At 42.1% G+C, this 26,937-nt stretch overlaps 1 protein-coding gene across 1 annotated transcript in view; it reads left to right on the forward strand.

The window, feature by feature from the left end:
* Positions 1–8,263: 8,263 nt before the first annotated feature.
* Positions 8,264–26,937, forward strand: part of LOC310810007 (syntaxin-binding protein 4) — a gene marked incomplete at its 5' end in the record, with an annotated part of 49,967 nt that continues 31,293 nt past the window's right edge. Inside the window, 3 exons of the mRNA XM_083677586.1 lie at positions 8,264–8,331; positions 21,229–21,302; positions 26,283–26,378. Coding sequence (XP_083533712.1) covers positions 8,264–8,331; positions 21,229–21,302; positions 26,283–26,378 — 238 coding nt within the window. The remainder of the gene's footprint in view (positions 8,332–21,228; positions 21,303–26,282; positions 26,379–26,937) is intronic.

Here is a 26,937-nt window from a genome sequence, read left to right on the forward strand (position 1 = left end):
CTGAATTTAAATAGAATTTACCCCCTGCTGTTTGAATAAACTAAAGCAAGAGAATCAAATGCTTCAGGCAACATCATTACCATTTCTTAGTTTGGAGTCTGGAAGTTACCAGGGTGAGGTATTTAGACAGAGAGAGAGAGAGAGGCGTAGTTTCATGGGACACACCTGAATGCCATGAATGGAATGTTTGTATTGATTCTTTCTTAAACAAGAACAACAGCCTTCTGTCAGAGTTATCTGATGTAGAACAGCGAAAGTAGATAGGCTGGTGGACTGCTGGGCACGTGAAACACGATGTGTTCAGTTCATACTATTTCACTATTTGTATATACAGTATACGCCTGCTACATGTAACACTGTGTAAAGCATGTAATCTTCACAGTAATTCACAGCAATGACAAAAATGTAGCCACAATTCAGGACCTGTACACTCTTGAAAAACAAGGGGTTCCAAACAGGTTCTTCATTTGTTCCTGTAGGGGATTCCTTTGAAGAACCTGCTTTAGTGCCACGTAGAACCTTTTGAGTTCCATGTAAAATGTAAAAAATGTAAAAGACCTTGTAAAAAAACATGTAAAAAACCTTTGTGGAAAAGGTTCAACATGGAAGGGTTCAACATGGAACCCAAAAGGTTTTTGATAACCCTTTTGGGTTCCATTTAGAACCCTCTATTCCATTTAGAACCCTCTGTGTAACCCCAAAAGGGTTCTACATGGAACTAGCATAGGAGCACAGGAATTCCCTCTGAACCTCCATTCCCCAACCCAACCCACAAATAATTAATTAATGAATAAACAAATTAAAATATGATACTGGAGATGATAAATGTAGAACGTAACAGCATCATCATCGCAGAATCAGTTAATTCATCTTTAATCACAGTTCTTAATCTCTAGAATAACTAGAAACCCTAAGATTTCCAGGGCTGGTTCATTTCAGGACTCAGCTATCAGCTGACCTGAAATGAACAGACATGAGTGGCACAGCAGAGAGCTGACTGACAGGTATGGTGTTTGTGTGTGTGTGCATGTGTGTGTGTGTGTGTGTGTGTGTATGTGTGTGTGTATGTGTGTATGTGTGTGTGTTTGTGCATTCTCCACATGGGAAGGGATAGCTTTAAGGTGTGTCTGGCAGTCACTATGTGTCGCCAACATTGTCATTGCGGGGAGGAGGTGGGTTCAGTGTAGCATGGCAGAAATGACAGATGACACTTGGACACATAGTTCCCAGGGGAGGTGCTGTGTTTGCCCTGTGAAGCATATTTGTGGTGGGCAACTCCATTCCTAGAGGGCAGCAATGTATGCAGACTTTCTTTCAGGTGTGTTTGTATTGAGCTAGAACAAAAGCCTGCACACCCTGTAGCTCCCCATGAATGGAGTTGCCTTTCCCTGGAAACCATGGGGTGCTGCTCAGTGCTGCTCATCCCTATTATTCTTCAAGACACACACACGCGCACACACACACACACACACACACACACACACACACACACACACAACAAACACACAAACAAGGTGTGGTCTCAGATAGGTGACTTTGTGGATGTCAACTACGTCACATGACCAGAAATATGGGTTAGGGTTAGTGGTGTGGTGTTAGGAGTGTGGAGTTGCATAGCTTCCAAACCTGAATGGTAACCACCATAGCAACACATACCATAGGGCATCAGAACACTTGATCATGCATTCCAGATAGAGTGATGGTATGTTACAACCTAATTCTGATGAAAAGGTAAAAAAACAATTGCAATGACAGGTTGTGGGTGGTAGGAAATCAACAGTATCAATACTAGTTGGTTACAGATGTAATACTCCACATTTTGTTGACTTTTTGTTATTTGGGGTGGCTTAGAAGACCGCTGTAGCTGTGGAAGGGTGTGTAGAGCTGCATCTCAATGACAGGAGTGCCAGCAGTCAAGGAATTTGAGCGTACACACACACAAACACAAACACAAACACACGCACACACACACACACACACACACACACACACACACACACACACACACACACACTCACTATGTCACTCAAGTGCAGCTTAACATGACTGTTTAATGACAAAGCTGCTCCATTGGCAATCCTCCCTTTCCACATATACCTCAAAATTGTGATCCATCCAGCAAACTATGTTGCAAGGTGGATTCCAATGGATTCTGAACAATCCTTGGTAGAGAGGTATTTGTTCAGCTGATTTTGATAGTATTTGCCCATACTACTATCATCACCTTATCGGGCTTCCAGTCCAGATAAATCCTGGGTTAACCCATATGTCAATGGTTAAATCAATGAACATGCCCTCATTGGCTCTGCTCATAGCTGGAGAGTTTCTAAGTGTGACACAGGAAGTAGAGATAGGCCACTGATGATGTTGATGGTCAATAGCATAGAAATAGTATGAGCAGACAAGACGTGTGTGTGTGTGTGTGTGTGTGTGTGTGTGTGTGTGTGTGTGTATGTGTGTGTGTTTTTTGTTTGCAAGACCCCAATGGGACATAGAGCGGATGAACGGTCCTGAATCGCCAGGCTCCAGAGCTCCTATACAAAAGAAAGCGGGCCCAGGTCCAGTTCTGACCAAAGCCTCCCCAAACCCCTCCAAACCCTTCTGTCACTGAAAGTGCTGTGCTGCTGCAATCCTGCCCTGTCCGTCCAGACCACTAAACCACACAGACCGAGAGGCCATATGGCCAAATCCACATCACACACTCACACAAAGAAAGCTCCTATCAGTCACCATCAGCTACCCAGCCTTGTTAGAGCCAGGAGAGCTTTTAGTTAGCTTTAGCCTTTTGTTAAAGTTTTTATCTAGTTTTGTCCTGTTTTGAGTGGGTTATTATGGTAATGTTTGCCTGTGTTTATCTGTTGGAGTATAATGTAATATTGTGGGATTTTGTGACACATCTAAGGCCATGTGTTTTTCCCAGACAACGTGACCTAAACAGGAAAAAACTCTGGATCCTGTTTCATCTTATAACTAGGGCCTGAGGTTTTTCCTGGGCAGGTCACAAGGTTAGGAAAAATAATGCTGTCATCTGTTGTCTACTTACACATAAACAAACACCTGTCACTTTGCAGTGGGCATGACATCGGCATCTATACGTGTACAGACACGCCTTACGCAGGTATGAGATCGAAGGAAAGGGAAGGTGTGTGTGTGTGTGTGTGTGTGTGTGTGTGTGTGGGTGTGTGTGTGTGTGTGGGTGTGTGTGTGTGTGTTTGTGAACCTGCTAGACTGGATCTGAGCTCTGGCAGAAGCGACCTACTCCCTTCCTCCTCCCTTCCTCCTCCCTTTCTGCATTCTAAAGAAAGGAGGGGCGAGGGGCAGGTGTACTCTTTGCTCCACTCTCTCTCTCTCCTCTGGGCTGCCCCACCCCAACCACTCATTACGACTTCACCACAGGGAGGAGCAAGGTCCCTTACTTTCTGAGTCAACCCTTCCTTTACTGAACCTGACTGTAATTCACTCACTGATATTTCACCACAATTTCACCACAACCCACTTCAATAGAGAGCATTGATGAATGATTTCTAAGAAGAGAAGTGATTGTAGCCACACAGATAACTGATAGATTATACAAAATAATGTACTGTGTAAGCTTTGGGTTTTCATACATTTACATTACATTTATGGCATTTAGCAGGCACCTTTATCCAAAGCAACTTACAACAAATACATGTGTCTAAGTAAGTGAATCATCTATCCATCAGTCATCATAAGAAAAAGTAATCTATGCTAGGCCCAGGGGCTATTGGCAGTCACAATGCTAGAATTTATTTACAGTAGAGAAACTTGTACAGGGGGGTAGTGGGGATGAAGAGGTCTTTAGGAAGGACAGTCAAGATGTAGCCTGAAGATATGGATTTTGAATCTATGGCGGAAGATAGGTAGTGACTCTGCAATCCTGACAGCAGTGGGAAGCTCGTTCCACCAGCGGGGCACATACAGTATGTGCCACAGAAAAATAAACAGTATTTGATGAATTCTTGCTTGATGCTTTGTCAACTCAAGCATGAAAGGGGGAAAGAGAACTCTGTCTAAAGTTGTGAATGGTTTTGACAAGAAGAGTGGTTGTATTCTGAGATGATCGTACAGTGCCCCTCTCTACTAGCTCAGCGTGTCTCTCGTACACTTCTTCATTTGTCCCTACGGGCACCCTGTGAAGAACCTGTTTTGGTGCCATGTAGAACCTTTTGGTTACACGTAGAACCCCTTGTGGAAAGGGTTCAACATGAAAGGGGTCAACATGGAACCCAAAAGGGTTCCCCTACAGGGACAAAGGAAGAACCTGTTTTTGGTACTAACTAGCAAATATGTTTTGTGTACAGTGGCTCTCTCCACCTGGTGTACCACAGAGACAACTACAACTCTCCTGCAGGTCGTTATTGTAAATTATAGTGTTACCAGTAAACATGGTTAATTGTAAGTAAATGCATAGAAACTACATGGTGTGCTCTTTTTCCTTCTCCTTATCACTTTCTCTCTCTCTCCCTGTCTCTCTCTCTTTTTTCCTGTTCATCATCTTGTTCACTGCTGACAGTTAAAAGTGGGATAATCTGTGCTGTTTCTAAATTAGGATGTGTTATTGAGCTGTAGCTCCTGTCTTTTATGTTTTCTCTCTCTCTCTCTCTCTCTCTCTCTCTCTCTCTCTCTCTCTCATAATCCCACTCCCTCTCTCACTGTGTATTTGCTTATTCAGAGTATTCCTCTTGCCTCAGCATCATTTTTAATCCTGGACTCTAAATTAGGCTGCTTTCTCAAACTGAAGGGTGGGTGTGTATGTGTGTGTGTGTGTGTGTGTGTGTGTGTGTGTGTGTGTGTGTGTGTGTGTGTGTGTGTGTGTGTGTGTGTCTGGGTATGGTGCGTGCGTGCGCGCGTGTGTGTCTGTGATCCAACACAAATACAGTTTTACAGTCATTCCCACTCTACTGTCATTCACTAAAAATACAAATTCAGAACATCAACTACTAATTCAAATACGCATATTTCCACATACGCATAAATAGTACAACCTAGTATCATGACACTAGACAAGGTATGTTCACTATGTTGCAATGTGTCATTACCCTTATCAGTCTTGTTGTGATAGGGGTTGGGCTGCCTGGGTGTGAACCTTCAGAAGGAATGGACTGAAACAAGTAATAGAAAATTAATCTCTTAAATGTGCCAGGTAGGTGAGGGATGAGCATAAAAAAATGAATGGAATCAATATAATGGACAGTTATGACAGTTGATTATAAGCTGAAACACCTGGATAGATCCTGTCAAATGGTTTAGTGTTCAAATAATGAAACCATGTTTGTCTGTGTGCCAGACTCTTACCCGTGTTCTGTGCCTCACCTATGCACTGAAATGATGCACAAGGCTACTGAGGGTTTAGTTAAAGGGATTGCTATAAAATACTGAACTGAGTCTGATCTGATGTCCAGTATGTATGGTATTTCAAAGTTCAAAGGTTGTTGCTCCCCCTGTGAAAGTTCTATCGTAAGGGAGAGGAATTCAAAGACCTGCCTGTTTCACTCATACAGGTCAACTATGCTGTGGCTGTGCTGTCACTCCTCCACAGTGCTCTGCATAGTCTGTGTGTGTGTGTGTGTGTGTGTGTGTGTGTGTGTGCATTACAATGAACCCGTCCTTTTTCTCGATTTCTGCCTCCACCAGCCTTACCTGATGGACATAGAGAGTCCTATTACTGTATATCTAACAAATCAATATCTGCGCTCATGCTCAACTCATCATGGGTTGATACAGCCGTGTACAAAAGCAGATGGCCTCATCCAACCCAACATCAAACATTGGATTTTTGATTAATAATATGCATTCTAATGCATTCAACCAGACATTTATTATTCACAGGGAAGGCATATTGTGGTGTGTGCACTTATTTCCCCCCACAGTGCAGTATTGTCATTGCATACTGTACTGTACAACCCTTTTCAAGAGAACATTATCAGTATTGACCACTAGAGAGCACAACCAACGCATGGCATCTGTGCCATTGATATAGGATCTGTGTACCAAGTTTACATTCACCTCGCCCTCCCAGCATTGCGTCTTTGCGATTAATCGAGCAAAAAAAAGCTAGTCTTACATAGTGAATGTACGATGAGGTTTTATCACAGCAATTTATGTGCGAATAAGCTCAATATTCTCAAATAAAACAAGCAATATTTCAAAGCAATATTTAATTTACTAATGTTTATGGTTTAATGTATTCAGTTAGAAAAGTTACATGTTCAAACAAATGTTCAAACAAAGGCAGAGAAAAGAAGGACAACAAACTAAGTCCTTAATGGCATACTACAACAACATCCCTCTAAGCACAAAAAGGTGTCGTTTAAACCTTTCCTCAAGGGTACCTGACAATCAGCCCCATTCATTAACCAATCAAAACACATCTACAGAATCAGCTGAATGACATCATCGTCTCCCTCTCTCTAGCCCATTTGATTGGATGTAGTAGGATGATGTTGTTCCTGCAGGCACTAATCTAAGGTCAGTCTTGACAATTGTCACCTTCGACAAGTCAAAGGTCAGGATTTGGGTAAGCAGATAATGGACCTGTGCCACTAGTACCCTGTGGTCAGACTGGATTAGCAGGCTCGGGGTAGAAGTTGCCTTAAACCACAGCTCTAGGGTCAGATTGTCTTAGTCCCAATCCTAACTGTGACCGTTGCAGGGACGATATAATATCTGATCCGGCATCAGGGGGTTAGGAGTCTAAGTGCTCTACTGGATTAAAGAGGAGGAGGGCCTGTGGAGATAGGGCCTGTGGAGAGGCATGTGTGAGAGGAGCTTTACCAATTACCATGTACAGTACAGGCGAGGGGATATGGGCATTGGCTGGGGGTTGGGGTGGTTGTGGAGTTGGAGGGGGTGTTCACAGTCTAAAATACAACAAGGGAATGAAAGACCATTCGACAAACAATGATACAAGGGGCAGTCCGATCTGAAAATATGTGACTGCATGTGAGCTTCTTGCTCTACCTGTTTAAACTATGTAATCTGAACATGACAATTAATCAAATTACATAATGCATTTAAACATATTGTTATTAATAATAAGGATAATATATTATTATTGTATTCCTAGGTAATTATAATGTAATGATAGCTAATCACACCCTTTTATATCTGTAATATATTTAAAAAAAACTTAGTGCCTGAAAATGTACAGCAAATTGATATCATAACAAGGTCTTTATAAATTACTAATGTTGAAAACACTTTAAATGCAAAGACTTTTCATTAGTTTATGTTGCTTTCTCAGTGAGAAGCTAATGTAAATTATTAATAACTACCTTTAAGAAGTGAGATTTTGGCCCTGTAAATTAACGTAATAGTCAATCTGTTTCCAGCAGTAGCAGAATGTGCATTGTATGTATGTTTGACTTGCAAGATTCAAGATGACCAGCTGGAATGCTTTTTATACCTCACAAGCTGGCTTCTTCCACAACTATAGTTTGATATGAAAAGACGTTGCCTAATTTGGCATGAGAAATAAACGAGAGTGGTTATACTGTTAAAAAAGTGCTAACAAACCACAAAATGCTTGCAACTAGCTGCCACCAAAAATACTTGCAACGAGCTGCAGCTGGTTTTTGGGAAACACCTAGCCTACTAGTTGCAAGAAGTTATACAATTTTGGGTGTTTCAAATCACAGTGTAAATACGACACACTGACGTTTCTGTTTGGGGAAAATGATGCGTTTCGCGCAGCAGGGGGTAGGCTATTCTTGGGTTCACCTTTCAGGACAGGTTGACTTCTAGCGCGCGGACATTACCTGAGACAAGCCCAGTTTGTCATTGCACCCCGGGCTGTGGAGAGAGATGCACCAACCTCGCATAGTTCTTCACTCCATCCCTCTCTTGCTTGTCTTTTTGGGAGAACAGACGTGGTTGTCACAAGAGAAACAAGTCTGAACCATGTGCTGCAGCTAAAGGAAAGATTCCGATTTTGTTTAACACAGGGTTAGGTCAGCATAAAACCCACGTGTCCAACAGATTAGAAACGGACTAGCTGAGCTTGATCTTCGCTTTCCGCTCTCCGCTCTCTGCTCTCCTCTACCTAGCAATCTCGGGCTCATTGATTTGATGTGGAATGAGTGCTGACACATATACATACTCAGCGAAGGGACGCGGCGTGCATCGCGTCAACTACATTGACGTGAAGACAGAGTGATGCGTTTTCTGGGATCATCCCGCGGTGTTGTTTTGAAACTCTGAAACCGATCTGAACATTTCAACCCTACCAACTGTTTTAGATGCTATGTCCTTTCTGAAACCGCGGGGGACCAGAGAGCTTGAGCGTTTTGATGGACTCTCGCTTCTTTACTGGTAAGAGCAGGGTGTCATTTCTTGTGTGTCACAGACATTTAAGTTTAGAGACATAGCCTGGGGTAGCCTACACCAGATGCATTTTCTGCGTTTTGGTTATTGTCTATTTTTCTGGTATAATTGTGACCATTGTTGTCAATTTGTGTCCATTATACATTTGACCTACCGGTATTTGGTTATGTTTTTATAACTTTTATGAGGATTGAACTGACCTGTTTAAATATGGATGTTGCGCAGTATCGCTCGCGCTCCTGTTGGAGCCACAGAATGTTGAGTTGCGTGCGTCAGCAGGTATGCCTGGCTGGCATAGTATAACGCAAGCCTTTGCCTACATATTGTACAAAGTTGTTAATACGTTAGTTTTTATTACTATTAATTATCTTTTACACATGTTATGAATGCTGCTTTGGTTTTATAGACCAAAACTTTAGAGGTCCCAAATTACACCCAAATTACGCAAACCCGGTGTGTTTTATCCAGGTTTATTACAGGGAGGGCATTTATCTCGGATTAAGTCAATTACAGATCATATGAGATATAATAGTGCTAATCAAAAATGCCATGCATTTAGCCTTCTGTTTATTTAAATTTTAATCTCACTTGTTTCTAAGATCTGTCTAAACCATAGCTACCCATCACATGGCACGACAAGGCATATTTCTGTCTCCAATTAATTTTTACTCATTCACCGTCAAGATAGACTTAGTTTTTGTGCGTGCAACATGTGACCCGCCCTGAACATCTTAAAATACAGTAAGCATCCCCCGGCACGATGGCACGTGAACGTGTGTGTCTGTGCGCAGTTTGGAGAGGTAGAGAGAGGACGCGCGGCTCGAGGGTTAACTTCGCGTTCGTGCCATGCCCGGAGGGGAGGAGTCAGTCTGCCCGGTGACTTGCTGCTAAATTTAGGACCTGAGTGGACAATGGGGCTGGGTCAGCAGGGACCACTTAAGGGGAATGGTTTGGGAGGTAATAAACACGCACGGTATCCCCTTGGTTGACACACACCCCCTCTCTCTCGCAGTAGCAGTAGCACCCACAGTGCCACAGCACCACGATAGTCTACCCATGACCTCACCTGAGCTCTGGGACTACTTTTTGATTTACATGACAGGAATCCAAGACTTTAATCCACGGAGGGGAAAGCTAGATCTGGAAATGTTTCCACTTAGGATGCATTACCCCCAGAAGAAGAGGTAGGTGTGGTGGAGGTGTGATGGAGAGCACGTCGTCGGGGTGAGTTTGGCAAAGTGCATGAGCTGGGGTGCAGTTGTTTGTTTTGAATAGTCATGGGGCCACTGACCCAGTAGGGGTTGATGTGCTTCTTCTTGACATTTTTATAGGGGCATCAAAATAGCTTTTTTTTAATCAAGGTAATGCATGGAAACTCTAAACCAACCTTTCTCTCCAAAATGGTGGTTAAATTCTTGGTGGGTCACAGCCCTAGACTGGGCTGTGAATAATGCAGTATATGATTGCAGTGTGATGCAGAGCTAAACATCATTGATGCTGAGAGTTATGACATGGTGATAATTGGTACCACCACACAAGCCAATTCAGGCGGGGTATGCTGTAGAAACCTTACACAACCTTACGCATTGCCCTGGCCCTTGTCCAGACTAAGAGTGTTTTCTTTTTTCTTTTCTTTAAAAAAAAATAATGTTTTACTCTAGAGTACTTTAAATTACCTGGTTATTAGAGTAAGCATATTACATGCTCTGTTATAGTTTGTTCAGAGGGTAACTGAATCGCAGTGATATTTGAGGCATGCCAGTAGCTTTTGTATATTCTCTGTCGAGAGATACTGTGGGCTATACTCAATATCTTATTTCTCAATTGTGATCGGCTGTATTGCAGCGATACATTTTCTTTAACATGAACCTGGGTAGTCGTACGATAGGATCTTGTGCACTCAGAAAAAAGTCTAACATTTTTCATACCCTGAACTGCTTCCTGCTTACTCAGATATGTAAAGAGATCCATGCTGAGACAGAGAAGTCAGTAACTGAAGGGAACCTGCCATCCCAATGCCCTCTCTTTCTCTTCATAAGTCACTCGCTTAGAATTTACTGTTCTCTCTTGTCCTTTAGAGGTTCCGAGCGCTTCTGATACACACAATACTGTAGGATGTCTCTGAGATTGATATCAACCATCCAAAAAACATACACACCACCAATAGATGCTCTTACTCACATCCTCACAGAAAGGAGTGACATATTGCCTGGCATGCTATTTACTGCTTGTCATGTGTAGTCAGCCAATCTGCATGGAATACAAACCCTGATGCAGTACCTCCTTCACTCTCTGCTCCCTCAAATGAATCAACACATTTTTGTTAAGTCACGCTCCCTTAGTCTTGCTGATTTGTTTGAGTTGTTACCGTCAGATGTGCTGTACAGTAACAAGGTTATCCTGCTGTGTATACTATGTTCACAGATACTATGTTCACAGATACTATGTTCACAGATACTATGTTCACAGATACTATGTTCACAGATACTACAGTGTGAGTTCGCTCCTGACATTCCTCATTATCACCATTCTTGATACAACTGTATTGTTATAGCCCCTCTTCCTGATCTTTGTTTAATGAATTTTGAATTCTGAATCAAAGAATACTTGATGAAAAGCAAATTGTGGCCCATCTTACTTTGATTCCAAAAATGCAAATGTATGCTAGCCTTACCAGCCTGTCGATGCATTCTACATATATAAAAATAATAATAATAATTAAAAAATCAATGTGTAAGTGATGTGTCATTCAAAGTCCTGGCGTTTTTACTCGCTTAGTGTTTATTTATTTTTGCATATTATTTATAGCAACAATATTTTTTTCGACTCCTTCAGTGGGCGAATTTAAGCCAGTAATCGGAATGGATTAGTTGTGTGCCACATCATGACTGTGGTCCCTGATACTGTGTCCTCTCTAAAGGAACAGGAGGAACCTGATTTAGGGGTCATATTAGGAGAACCAATTCTCCTGCATGAGAGGGCAGAAAGGCTTGAGCTCATAACAATGTTATCAGATTTATTTTTGGGGCATTTTTGGTTTATAGCCATTCTATTGGATGAATAATATTCCAGTGCATGAAAAAAATGGATGCTTACTGAGTAATGCTTCCGCAAGTTTGTAGAGATCACCTTAAAGTTGCAATCCATAATGTGCATTTCCGGTCAAAGGTGCTGCCCCTGCACTTATCGGTAAACTGAGGGGGTGGGTCTTTGTGAATGTAATTGTTTGCTCACTTTGTTGAGATTATTTGTGGTTTTACTAGGCTTATCTCAAGTTGCTGCTGTGAAAATAAATTACTCCAATCACACCTTTAAGATCCTGTTATTTGTAGCTGAAGGGATTTTGATGATGCTTCTCAACATCACAGCCATATCCCTTAAGTCTAAAACCCTTTATCATCAGGTCTCTGTATCAATATGCAATTTAACAATTTTTATTGTTAGCATACACCCACACACAGTCTGAATCAGCTTCATTATTTCTTGTTGAGCAAAATCAATTCAAAGTAATGGGATTTCAATTCACTCCTCATCTGCCCCTCCCTCTCTCCTGCCCCCGACCCTGTTAGTGGGTATTGATTGGCTGTGAATGACTTCACTGGTTTTGATTTTCCCTCGACCAGCAATCTGCATTCTGAGCAGCAAGATGCTGACTGGGTTTGCCCCCCGGGGAAGACCACTTTTTTTTCTCAACCCACCTATTGACGCATTGTTGCTTAGTTGACTGGTTTGTTGTGTCCCTTTAGAAGGGCTGTTGGATATGTGGACGACCTGTGTCTGCTGTTTTTCGAAGAGAGACGAGATCTACTGTTCTAATTAGCTTGTTTGGCAGAGGGAAATTCAGTTTGTTTTGTTCATTTAACAGAAAACCAATCAAGGCAGAATTTTGTCACACATTTTAGCCCCTGTTATTTCAATTTCAACATGCATTTTGTTTAAATGTTAGCCTGATTTATGTCTTTTTAAAAGAATGAGCAACATACACACACTAGACTATTTATGTTTTTTGAAGTGCACCGTGAAGTAGGCTATATGATCATGATGGGGAGAAAGAGGTTGACAGAGAGAGTGGGTCCATAGCTGGTAGTGACCTTGACTGAATGTTCAGATACTCCTATTTGAAAAGACTGACGATTGGTATCTGCAAGATAGTCTCCATAGCATAGCATTGGTATCTGCAAGTCTCAATAGCGTAGCATTGGTATCTGCAAGTCTCAATAGCATAGCATTGGTATCTGCAAGTCTCAATAGCGTAGCATTGGTATCTGCAAGTCTCAATAGCGTAGCATTGGTATCTGCAAGTCTCAATAGCGTAGCATTGGTATCTGATAGTCTCCATGGCATAGTGTTGGTATCTGATAGTCTCCATGGCATAGTGTTGGTATCTGATAGTCTCCATAGCATGCCTCCTGTTGAGTCATCCCCACATACTCTCTCTTTAATTCACATGGGTCTTGAACCTTTGGGACTTTGGTTTAATTTCACAAACAGAACTTGAGCATGTAAATCCCCTCATTGTAGGAAAAGTCCCATAACTGCAAAATTAATTTAGTGGTGAAACATAGAGCTCTGACATGTGTTATGATAGGGTTGGGCCTATATTTTAGAAGTTATCGAATATCGTAATTTTTGGGGTATATAGCAATATTTGGAGCATATCATGATACTGTTCTCTTACAGAAAATAGTCTGTGAAAGTGCTTGAACCTCCAGATATGTGCATAACAACAAGTGCAGTATCCACTTTTTGCAAGGCAAAGCACATCTAGCAGTGAAATCATGTCTCTTTGTTTCACTACAACACACTCAATGCACTGCAGTATTTTTTACTCACGCTGGCATGCCTCCACCATACATCAGCAATGAATGATATTATCGTAATATAACGTGATATTTTCTCAAGTAATATCGTGAATAAGAAATAAGGATATAGCCTACAATATAATACAATTACACCACAGTGATACCAACAGACTTCCACCACATACATTTAGTGGCAAAAGAAATTTGCCAAGTGGCACTCGGCTTAATTGAGCTCCTCATGTTTCTCCTGCTGTGAGATGTGAGAGCTAAGAAGGCATCGTAAAACACAGTGTAAAAGTCATGACACTCATATACAGACTGTAAATACAGATCTAGCTTCTATACCATAATTCACTCATACATGCTTCTATACCTCAAATATTTCTGTGCCGTGACCCATCAACTCAACAAAACCTATGTTTCTAACCAGCAGCCTTCAGGCAGGACCCAAGGTCTGACAGTAGCTGCAACCCACCTATTTGAAACACTGTCCCACCTAAATCTGTGTGCACCATAGGGGGTCCTGGAAGACCACTGTGTGTGCAGGCTTTTGTTCCAGCCCAGTAATAACACACATGACGGCCACACATAGTCTGAATCACCTTCATTATTCCTTGTCGAGCAAAATCAATTCAAAATGGGATTCCAATTCACTCCTCAATAATGTCATGGTCTGGAATTAAGACCATAATTACTTAGTTCAATCAGGTATGCCATAGAACCAGAGTTGTCCCGCTCCTGATTTAATAGACTTCTCTGTCTACCCCACTTCACCCATAGAGGGCAGCCTTGCTCCCATTATTCACTTGATCATAAACAGGTCAGACTGGTCTCTCTCTCTCACGCAGTGAGATTAACCCATTTCATCTGTGCTGGGCGAGTCTCGGGGACGGACGGATGGAGGACCATCATCAGTCAATGTGTTGCCAGCTCCCTAGCCCACCCTTTGCACTCCCTTCCTCCTTGGGTGGATCTGTGGGTTGGGCCTCTCTCTGGAGGTGGATGGACAGACAGGCAGGGCAGGGCAGGGGACCACTGTGTGGGACCGGGGCTGTATCTGTATGAGCCTGCCAGTGTGTGTGTGTTTGTCTGGGCCCAGGCCTCTATGTGATTTATCAATGTGGATGGGATAATCCCATAATCTGATAACAACCCACTGTGCAGATTTGGTGATTAAAGCAAATGGTTGTTGCATGGTTGCTGGATGGAGGAGAAGAGAATAGGTCTGTGTGTGTGTGTGTGTGTGTGTGTGTGTGTGTGTGTGTGTGTGTGTGTGTGTGTGTGTGTGTGTGTGTTTGTGTGCGCGCGTGTGTTTGTTATTGTTAGTCTGGAAGGTGTACTGGGGGTGCAGTTGTGTGTGACTGAATGTCAGTTGTGTGTGTGTGTGTGTGTGTGTGTGTGTGTGTGTGTGTGTGTGTGTGTGTGTGAGTGTGAGAGAGAGTGTGAGTGTGAGTGTGAGAGAGAGTGCCTGAGGGTCTTTTATATTGTTTCTATTTCAATCCCAATAATCCCTATGTTTTGTTTTGTTTTGAACAATTGTAGAGACTTACCACACAGGAATTTTGATTGGTTTAAACCATATTTATGTCTGTCTATTGGAGACTGACAATCTTTGTGAGGTTTTAGATCACTTAATCCCACTTGAATAGACTTGAATAGAGCAGCAATACACGCAAATATAAGGTGTCAATTTCAACGAATATTAAATATGCATGTTTTTGAGTTGTTTACATAAACACAAAGCGACAAACCAACAAACACAGTACAAGCTTTAGTCGAACCAGCTAATTGGCCGCTTGCAGTGCCAGGGCTAGAGGTTCTGGCTGTCATTTGATCTGACGTAAGAGGAAAAAAACCCAAATGTTTGCGGTCAGCTGTCAGAACTCCCACATTGCAGCGTAAAGTGTGGCTCAAAACACAACAACCACAGACAACAACTGTGTGCTCAGCAATCTGTGAATTTTTGATATGATTTTATTTCCTGTTTTATAGTCCTGTTTCAGAGGTCACTGTCCTGGTATTTTCTGGGGGCACAAATAACTACAGTGGCGTGGTGTGTTCAGTTAATATGTTCAGTTGTTCTGATGTTAAATGTTAATTGTATTACCAGCATGATTGCGTAAATTGCTAACAAGTTGATCTGAAAGTATAGATGGTCAGTGTTAATTGTATTACTGTACCAGCTTCTGTGCATTTACAATAAGAGCACTTGCTCTAATCCCAAATAAATCCCCCAAAATCTAAGTAACAAGGTTACCTAAGTAGCCTAGTGCCAGATCTGCATTTGCTTTTAAGACAACTGTTATTACATTTTAGCTTTTTGACATTTAGCAGACGGTTTTATCCAAAGCGACTTGCAACTACATTTGTCGAAAGTAAGTGAATCATCTATACATCAGTCATCATAAGAAAAAATCTATGCTAAGACCAGGTACCCTTGGAAGTCACAATGCTAGAAATGCTTTTTTTAAATTCTTTAAAAATATATATTATTAACAGTAGAGGAACTGTATTGAGGGGTAGTGGGGGTGGAGAGGTCTTTAGGAGGGACAGTCAAGATGTTTGCCTGAAGAGAAGGGTCTTCAGTCTACATTATTCCTTGTTATGACCAGTTGGCTAAAGCACATAGATGTGGGACCAGGCTAGGTAAACACTGTACTGGTATTTACTGGTAAAATAAAGCATAGCAGAATATGCTGATGTCACTGCTAGGTCTGTTATTGGTGGACAGGCAATCCCGTCCCTCTCAGGTCCTCACTGTGATGGATGGAGGGGGAAAACAGCAAGGCACACAGGATTTGATAAACTGCCCTGTGCGCAACACAGGTCTTCCTCTCTCACTCACACTCCCTCACTCACTCACTCACTCACTCACTCGCACAGGCACACACACACACACACACACACACATGCACATGCAAACACACACAGGCACACAAACATGCACATGCAAACACACACACACACACACACACACACACACACACACACACTCACACACACTCTCACACACACACACAGTACATTGACTGAAAAGCCCATCATTAATCACCTCACACTGTACTGGACTGGATGTGTTGTTCTCCAATTGGAACAGGGATTGAGTGAGTGGTTCCCCCCTGCTCTCCTGTGTGATTTAAGATCTGTGATGTAGGATTCAGGAGTGTGTTTTTATGGTCATAAATGGAGTGCTGTGAGGGGTGATTGTGTTTCTGTACATTTTGATGGAATGACACTAGTCTTTCTATTTCTATGGCATTATCCTAGAGAAAGATTGTCTTAATTCACCTTGTCTTATTTGTGTGTGTGAGAATTACATCATAGAATGATGAAACAAGGCAAAAAAAGCTGTCACCCAACTCCTTCTGTAGACACACACACACACGCACGCACGCACGCACACACACACACACACACACACCCACCCACCCACACACACACACGCACACACACACACACACACACACACACACACACACACACACACTACACAAACGCAGTCACATGCACACACACACACACATACACACACATACGCACATACGTGCACACACACACACACACACACACACCTACACACACACACCACAAGTTGATCACTTCAAATTGCATTGCTCTCTCAGGAAGTGCTAGCGTTAATCTACAGTGGCAGCGTAATCTTAGGCGTGTCAGAACAGGGAGAGATTTCCATACAATTAAAACCCAAGGATTGGCATGTAGCATTAGCCCTGCAATCATGTACTGCATGTACTCATGTGTTGATTCTAAACCACATCCGCAACGTAGAAAAAGACATCAGGAGCTACATTTTCTGTGTTTGTTTTGACAGTATCTTTTAATCTCATTACCCCTCTAAGGGGAGGTAATCTTGTCTTTTACAGACACTACTGGTTTTATGTGGGTCAACAAACAAATTGATTTTAGTCTACACGTGTCGGTTAACGTTTTGTCCCAAATTGAGGTCGTTTCTACCTCCACCAGCCTCTCCTGGCACTCTCCACCTTCCACCTCTCGACCTGATACCGCTGGAGGAGGGTGTGTGTCACAAAACACGTCCTCTCCCATAAGTTTGACGACTCACACCGTGACAATGCCTCTGAGCAAACGTGTCACTCCTGGTCTATTTGGGGCAACAGGACCAGCCGGGACAGGGTAGTGACACTAACACAGGGTGACAGGGTGGGACTAGGTCATATTATATCAATATGTAGGTGGATTTGGAGTCCAAATACTGTACTTATACTGTCTCAGTTGTTTTATTACCTCACCCCCTCTCTCTCTCTCACACTCTATCTCTCTCTATCTCTCCTTTTCTCTTCACTTTTCCATTGATATTTTTCCAGCCCTATTGTTGAGGCAATTACAGTTGTGTTGTGTTTTGTGAGGTCAGAGTCCATACAGACACTCTGTGTTAGTTATAATCCAGGTATTACGTAACTATTATTCTGGACAGGACTGTGGTGAGGAAGAGCACCCATACTCATGCAGACAGAGGGATCTGAGTGCTCTTAGTGCAACATTTCCAAAACACATATTAAACAAACACACACACACACACACACACCTATAAGTACATGTACACACATCCTCCCGTCAGTGGCTTCGAAGACTAATAACAATGCCAGCTAATGGCTCAAAAGATTAGACTCAATATTTTGGTTTCCGAATGGAAACGTCAGACCCCCACCTGTCATTGTTGTCAGAAAAATGTAATGTTATAACAAATACAAACACTAAGGGTAGAACTCAGTAAGTGTTTCCAAAGCACCGCAATAGATTGAACATGCAATGCCATTAACAGCTATCATATAATGTGCAGAGCCAAGGATGTGCACAGATTTGCACATAGTTCATATAATAAAATGCCGGTTCTTATGATTGTGGCTTATGATTGTGGTACTGGTGCTTAGTTATGTTTAATCTGTAGTTAGTCAAGCCAGGTCAATTCCATTTCAATTCAATAAATCAATTAAATAATTGCAAAGCACAATTTTTTCTCAATTAGGATTTTTGTTTGTTTTAACTGAAATTCTATTGACCCCAATCCTTCTGTGTGTATGGAACAAAAAGGTTTTAAATTGGTCAGACAGCAAGTCATAAATCTATAGCTCGACTCTAAACCAGCCTTGATTCATGTCTGTGCATGAAGTTGGTTGGCTGGTATTGGGTGTAAATCATGAAATTGTAATAGTCTACTTTTGACAGCTTTAGCTTGTTTGCTAGTAGAAAGTTAACAGTAAATAGGCCTAATAGGCTACTACCAAATGTCATTACAACATTTGATAAGTCATCTAATCACAAGAAGCAAACAAACTCAATATAAAAGTGTGGTAGAATGATAATTTGCGACGTCCAGGGGTCTACATGTTGTCTGTCCCTGTTGAAAAAGGATGGAGTCCTCAAAGAAGCTGTTCTTCTAAGACCTCGCCTACAGCCACCGACCATGCATTCACACATCTTCTATTTCTTTTTGAGAAGTCTGACAACCGGACGCCAAACTGTAATTTCAGAGTAGGGTTCACTGTGCTCCCTTCGTTTTGTTGGTGGCTCCTGTGCGTTACGTAAGAGATTAATTCTGTGGTTGAAGTTATTGTGATGTTTTGGAGTACACGATTTGTTAACTGCGTGCGGAATTAGAGAACTGTAGGCAGATGATCATGTGGCTCGCGCCAGGAAAGACCTCCGCGCGCGGCTGAAGGCTTGGTGGACTCGGGAAGGGGGGAAAAGCGCCGACCGTCGTGGACGACTTTCGACGAGTTTCGAGTGAAAATGCCCACATTTTCTGTCATGTATAAAGGAGCTCTCCTAATTAGCAGGTAGGAATGGAAGAAGGAGACCAGGTGTATGGCTACCGAGATAACGGGTTAGATTGTTTCGTTTGAGCCGAAACAATAAGCTCATAAGCCACTGCGCTACTGTTGTATTGGAACTAAAATATATGTTATTGAAATGCTATATTGAATTTGTTCGGTGTAATTTTCCTATGTGTTACAGTTTGCATTTGCGTTTTTAACGATTTGAATATTGCGTCTTGTCCTTTAAGCGAGCTGAGCTCTAAAACAGTGAGCATGAGAACCTGCTGAATGGTTCTAATCTCCTGCAGATGAACAAAAGATAACAAGTGCGTTTTGATATAGCAATTTACTGTTGAAAACATCTGGTGGTGTTCACAACATCTCTTATTGTCAGAACAAATGTTTCAAAAATATCCTACCCTACACTGATAATTTAGGGGGAGTTTGAAAAATAGTTTTCTGTAGAAGTTGACTATACGCTGCGTAAAAGATTGATGGAAAACCAATACAATTATAAGAGTCTGTGTTTTCCTCATTTCCTTTCTATGAGTGTAGCCTATTCTTTCATAAACGAAAGAATAATGTTTTGCGTGGCACCTTGATTGTAGCCCACACGCATCATCCATCCATGCGCCCTAGGACCGTGCGCAATGATGGAGACAAAATGGCTATGGGGTTGCTTGTTATACACCGATACACCAAAACAATCTATGCAAACCTCTCATTTCAGTACATTATTAAGTTACAGTATTACCGTAAAAAGTTTAATAGGTGTGTTTGGGATTGTAATGCACCCACTATTTAGTTATACTTGTGTGTGTGTATTCCTCTGTAGACTATAGGGGTAGACACTGGTTATGCAAAGCTTGCCCAATTGGTCCTGAAACCGAACCAAAGAGGAAAACAGGATTTTAGGCTTAACCAAAATCTAAATAAGAGATTTAAATGAGAATTTTGGCTGCTCGGTGTGTTTACAGCATTGGTGCCAATCCATGCTGATTGAATAGAGAAAAACTGGCTGAGTAATGCATGTTTCCCATGAGGAGGTGGGACCCACTGGTGGGTCACGGCTACAGTAGATCCTCCTGGGTTGTGGTGGTGGCTAAGCAAATCCAGTTCTAATTTTGTACACAATGTGGGTGAAAGGGAATTATTTCGATGGGTTCACAGCACAAAAGGGTTTGGGACTCTGGGAGCCACTATGGTGGCAACCCTGCTCCGGACATTAGACAAGTGTATGAGCCATTCCATCCATATCTTCTGCCTCTGCTGTTGACTCTCACCAGGGCTCAACATTTGAGTGACTCCTTTCTACTCACTGATGATAATCTGCTATTTTGGACAAACTTGACTAAATCATCAATGTCTCTCAATGCTTGGTTTACATTTTGGATGAATATGAATAGACAACACACACACACACACACCACACACACATATACACACACACACACACACACACACACACGCACACACGCACACACACACACTCTCTTTACAGTTGATTCTTATGTCTTGAAAAGGTGAAGGAGACCAAAATCAGAATACACTTCAGGTGCTAAAGTGATGTACCCCATCTAAATATAATTCACCTACGTCTCTTTAAACCTGTACTGTATCTGCTCAAGCAGAAGAGTAGCTGTTTTTTCATCTCTTCAAATGAAGAAATTCCCACACACTGCATGTTTATTTCACCTTTTTAATAATAAACCCAACGCTTCGGTCTACATACTTTCACATCAAAGCTTATAATTCTGAGATCATATAGCACTGATACTTCCCCATGCCCATGGGGCTGAATCAGGCCATCTCGGGCTAGAAAGCCTGAAAGAGAATGTCGACAGTGCAGATTCTCATTCCTACCGTGTTTGACGCAGTTGTAACAAAAAACATCCACAGATGTTCAAACCACACATGTATGATACCGTATGAGCTCATTCTACCAAATGTAAGGACCACGCAATGAAGCAGGTCAGTATTCACCCTGAGTGAAGTCTTGTACAGTATTGTAGGTAGGCACTGTATAGCTGCAGCACTTACTAATCTGCTGGGTCAAAACTGCTGAAGACACAAAGGCTTATCACCCACCAGGCTGTAACCAGCTTAATGATGCCCCGGTATCCTCATTGTTGAGGTTAATGGTTTCCACACCACGTACAGTACATGACCTGCTTTGTGACGCTGAGTATTTTCCGTTAGTGCATAATGTACTGTAAAGCTTGATGTTGGTGATTGACTCCTATCTTCCTTTCTACCCCTCTTCTCCTCTGTCTCCCCCCACCCCACAGGACACTAATGGGTCCATACGGAGTAGATCGCGCTGTGCATTCTATGGAATTTAGTGACTGTGAGAATGGACTGGGTAAGTCTGTGTGTCCGATTCTACTCTCATCTAGAACACCTTTAGGCCACACCGAATAGTTGTTTCCCTCATTATTTTCCCCAGTGACAGGTAGGCATTTACATACTGAAATGCACATCATGGTTTTTGCAAAGTGCAAGTGCAACTTTCCTCTGTGCCCAAGTTACTCCATGTGGTGAGTGTCTTGATAGGCTGTGGGTCCAGAGGCTTGCCATGCTGTCCAGGACACCGGTCTAGCCTGCAGTAAAGACCACATCTTTCCAATCACTTTAGTAATACCACCATTATGGAACATAAGAACCATGGAATGTGAGTTAAGAAGGTTGCTCTGAATAGGAATGTCCATTCTACTACTAGTCCAATTCTATAAGTATAGGTAGATCAATGGTAGTACACTACATCTATCTCCTGCAAGCTCTGTTATATGGGACTCAATGCATGATTTGCTGAGGCTACTCTTAGGCTACTCGACATGACAGTTTTCAAACTGCACATGTATGTAACCGTAATTACTTTTTCCAGGCTAATTCTCTAAAATAACAAGGGAAGTAACCAAGATGAGCATATGTACGATTACACCCCAAACACTCATGCAGCACCACCCACCACTATGATGAATGGAGAGAGAGAGAGAGAGAGAGGGACTTTAGTAGTAAAAAGAATAGGATTTATTTATAAAGCGCTTTTCTCTAACTGCAGACTACCAGGCCTACTGTACAGTATCTGTATTTGGCATCTCGCTTGGAGGGAAATGGGCCATGTGGCACAGCTGTAACCCCATGCCCCCCGGGTGAAATAATAACATGGGCCAGGGAGCAGTTGTGTTTACCACCACTCTTCAGTACACTTAATGGGCACTCATATGCAAGCATTACTGTAGTAAAAGGGAAGCTGTTTATAAACAACCAGACCATGCAGGTCCCTCACATTTGCAATTATTTGTCTTTGAGTTCAGTTGTCTCCAGCATAGTGAATGGTCTTACCCCAGTGTCCACCTGCTCTACTCTGACCTGTCTGGACTGAGCACTCACACCTCACTGGGAAATTGCAGTGTCACCTATCATACCGGTGCTTATGACAGCTTCAGAACGTGTGCCCCAAAAATGGTCAATTGACTGGTTTACACTGTAAGTTCTTCGTGATATCTGTGTCTTATCAATCATGTGTGTCCTAAAACAGGAAAGTAAAGAGGGGAAAGTCAATAGTCTGTAAATTATGCAATTTGTGAAATTAGAAGACATTTGGTGATGTCTGGTAGACATACAAAAACAAATTCACAAAGAAAATGTCACGATGAAAATCAATGTTTTAAAATATCATTATAACAAATGTGAAAGACTGGAGAACTATGCTAAGCAAGCTGTCACAACAATAGCTCCCACAGGTTTGAATCTGCAGTATGCTATTTAAACCTGTCCAGCACAGGTGACGCTTCACACTCAAACACCCGATTGATAAAACACTATAAGGCCCCTAAACAGTCAACATTTTTCTAGAGGATGAATATATGTGGTCCTCTGTGGCTCAGATGGTAGAGCATGGCGCTAACAACGCTTAGGTCATGGGTTTGATTCCTGCTGGGACCATATATACTGAAATGTATGCACTCACTGCAATGTAAGTTGCTTTGGATAAAAGTGTCAGCTAAATGACATATATTATGTAACTCTATGGATGAAACGGTGAGGTTTTACATTAAATGCTTGCAGCTTTTCTATATTGCAGAGAAGGCAGCACTCGCTAATCTCATTGTTGTTTGCATTTGGAAGCCAAATTTAGTGTGTAGGAGGGAGAGAGCGTGTTGGTTTTGAAAATCTGTTTCGGTGGCTTATTGTTGCTGCAATAGCAGAACTCACTGATTTAGTTTCTTCAAACAAGCAGCATTTTAAGATTAGTAGTTATAAAATCATGGTCATGATTAAACTATCAAATCACTTTTTAAATAAAAAGTATATTTTGAATCTTTGAACCTTGGGCATTATGTATAGACACTATTACGGGAGATACTTTTTGATCTGGGCTCTATGATCTTTGGAAGGTCTGCAAACTGTTTCATCTTTTGAATTATGTTTTGTCCTTGGGGGAAGTGAATGCCCTCGACACAAAAAGTGTGTATGATCATAAAATGTGTATGTCTTTTATGTCTCTATTCTTAGCTTGGGCTTAGCTCGAGAAGAATGCTTTGGGGTAGCAGCAGCACTACGAAAATGGAGACAAGTAGTTAACATATCTTCTGCCTGGTAACAGCCAGGGTGAATTTCTAACTCCGCCAGCCTCCCGTGGTAACAGCAGAGCAGCCTTAAGCTAAAGAGGTCTTGTTCCACTGGATACATGAGAGAGTGCACTGGGCTCTATCCACTCATTGTAATATTACAACACTGCATGCACAGTGTACTGTAGTACATCAAGCAACCTAACCTCATTTTGTGATTTGTGCCTAAGTTAAATCGTAATCCCCTATTTCTTCTTCAGTCTGGAATCTGACGGTTGCGATAATAGCTGCTCACCAATTACTTCCCTGTGTCCCTCTAGTTCGCCACTGTGTTCCAAAAAGCCATCTGTAGTGGTAATTAGCATTCATTTCTGCATTTGTAATTAGTATTAATAATTCCAATGTGTGTTAACTCAATCTGTGCACAGTAATGCCAGAAGGGGGGACTCTCTCTCTCTCTCTCTCTCTCTCTCTCTCTCTCTCTCTCTCTCTCTCTCTCTCTCTCTATGTGATCCTGGAACAGTAGAGTTGTCAATGCATTATTCTGTGTCAGAGCTGGTCATGTTCTACACTGATCTGACACCTGTATGTGGTCACGGCAGGGGGCAGGGGTGGAGGTAGAAATCGGACGATGGGCTCATTGTAATGCATGGACTAGAAATGTTCAATGGGGAAACGTCTTAACGTGATCCCTCCAAGTCAAAACAAGCCCGAGGGGGCCTCGCCTGACCAGGTCCTAAGGACATATGCACAGGCCAATCAGATCAGCAACCCCGACCTGGCCATCTCAATCGCCATGGCGACAGACTTAAAGGTGATACAGAGACTAAAGCAGCTTTTGAAAAGCGTCATAATGACACTGATCTAACAGTAGTAAAATCTCTTGTTCTCTAAAATATTACTGTGTAAACTTTGGACTTCATGTACTGTGCCTTCAAAGGTCTCTTTATTACACATACAGTATTATATGCTGATCAAGCACAGTACATGAATTTACTTCAACCCGGTCCAAAGAGATTTTTCTACTGATGGATCAGTGTCTCCATGACGCTTTTCAAAAGCTGCTTTAGTCTCCATATCACCTTTAAGCCTGTCATCTCATACCGTGATCTTTTGGCCTGCTCTCATCAGCCGTCGCCATGGTGATTGCGATGGCCAGGTCGGGGGTTGCTGATCTGGTTGGCCTGTACGTACGTCCTTATGACCTGTCCAATCCAATAAATCCATTCCAATGACAATACTATACAACCTGGCTTTGTTCACATGGGGAGAACCTGCCTGGTGTTGTGGGTATAAGCTGTGCCACATGAGTATAAGCGCCCTTGGTCCCCGTTTAAATCCTCACGTTCTGAACTCGTATTCTGTATTTGCCATTGAGCACATAAGCTGGTTATAGCTTCTTTTTATCTTGTTTAGTGCTCAGGAGGAATGGGGACATGCACTTAGCATAGGGGAGGAGGAGGAGGGGGGGAATGGTAACAGGGCCATAGGATGTCTTCCACTACAGGAAGGTACATATGCGCACTGTGACCTGAAACCCAAGGTGTGCTCTTAAAGGCCCACTCCAGTCTAAATTCTAATTTTCCGTTATTTTGGATGTTCTGTGGTATATTGAATAAACACTGTGAAAATGTGAAATTTATATTCTGCGTCGTTTTACAAAGCTCACATTCTGAAAACCCCACTCCTTTTTTAGAGCTGTTTCTATAAGGTGTGGTATAGGCCCCTGTCTTGACGTCAGCAATGGGCTTCATTTGAATAGCCAATCGCCTTAGTCCTTGTGTGTTTAGCAACGGGGAGGATATATGCAGTAGAAGTAAATGCGCCTCCATGAATGATTCATAGTTCTGAAGTAACCTAGTAGCTAGCAACCTGGTTATCGGAACATAAATTGATATGAAAGCTGACGTCTGCAAGACTACTTACCATTCAGATACATGCAGGGCTCTATTCAGGTGGGGTTTGTTTTGGTTCTCGTAAAAAAAAGGCTGAGGTGTTCTGTCAGCCAATCAGGGTTGTGGAACATGAATATGAATGACTTATGTTAACAAACCCACAGCGGCAGGCTGTGTTTTTCCAAGAGAAAGAGAGGATCGGGAAAATAAAAAAATGGATATTTATGACGAACCCTTGTTTTTTAAAACAAATGCATACATTGTTTATTAGATGCGTAGTAATGATCCCAAATTGAAATTAAACTGACTGGAGTGGAGCTTTAACAGAATGTGATATTTGTCCATTCGCAATCAATGTTGAAATTCAACAATTAATCAGGGATGAAAACATTGATGCTTACTGTACATTGCCCTTCACTCCATAAGCGCATGGGTCGTTAATTCTATTTCATTTCCCAGTGAGTTAGAGCGTGAGGGGGGCTCTTGGGGGGATGACACAAACCTTGAATAACCCTAAACATCCACTGTATCGTATGTGGCTATAGCTGCTCTGAGCAAGTGACATACTGCACATTCATTGACAGCCATTGAACCACATACAATAAATGCACACAGATAACATACAGAAGTTGTTAGCATCATTTAACAGTTCATCAAAGGTTCACTGAGCAATATTTACATTACAAAGGCATTGTGAGGTGTATGCTTAGTTTCTGTATACCACTGTCCAGTAATCAAACACTCATCTCTATTATCATGTAGCTCAATGGGAACTCTCTACTTCCTTCTTTTGAAAGATTCCAGCTCAGACTCAACGCTAATAAAAGTGTAAATTGCACAATGTTAAAGATCCCTTTTCTTTGTTTTGTTCAGGAATCAAAGTCATCGGAGGAGTAAAGGAGGTAACAGGAGAAGAGTTTGGAGTCTACGTCAAAAGGATTTTACCTGGTGGCCTTGCTTCAAGTGATGGTAAGTGCTTTTCAAGGGCACCTCAAGGTCATTGAACCCGCAGACAATCTATTAAACTCACTGTTGACAGTTGCGTAACTCGGGACAAAGGCTTTCCAAAATTATGCAACAGACTGCTCTGTTTTTTGGACAATGTTCTGCACTTGGGCCCTCCAGTGAAGGATTGCAGAAATGGCATCCAATGATAAGTCTGTCGAAATCTGTCTGATCAGGCCCTGTTTAATTAAATTGCTCTGAGCCACATGATTTGGGCAGCTTTTGCTAATGAACAAGGATGAGCAATCTCATTATTGTGAATGAAAGCTACCAGAAAGCCAGCGAGCCTCAACTTAGCATCTGGACCTGGTGTATTTTAATTGGTGGAGACTTGTGTTCCTCGAATCAAGGACTTTTGGGGTTAAGAAGGTAACCTTGGCATTCTGCCCTTGTTTGAACCCGTTGGTGTATTGGGTAGGAGTGGATGGGTGGAGACCAGGGGGAGGAATAGCTTATGTTGGCTGAGATCTAACACGGGTCACCAGCTTGCTAAACACCCACCTTAGCACGCTAAGCTAAAGCC

Source organism: Argentina silus (assembly GCF_951799395.1).
Source record: "Argentina silus genome assembly, chromosome: 9".
Classification (NCBI taxonomy): Eukaryota; Metazoa; Chordata; class Actinopteri; order Argentiniformes; family Argentinidae; genus Argentina; species Argentina silus.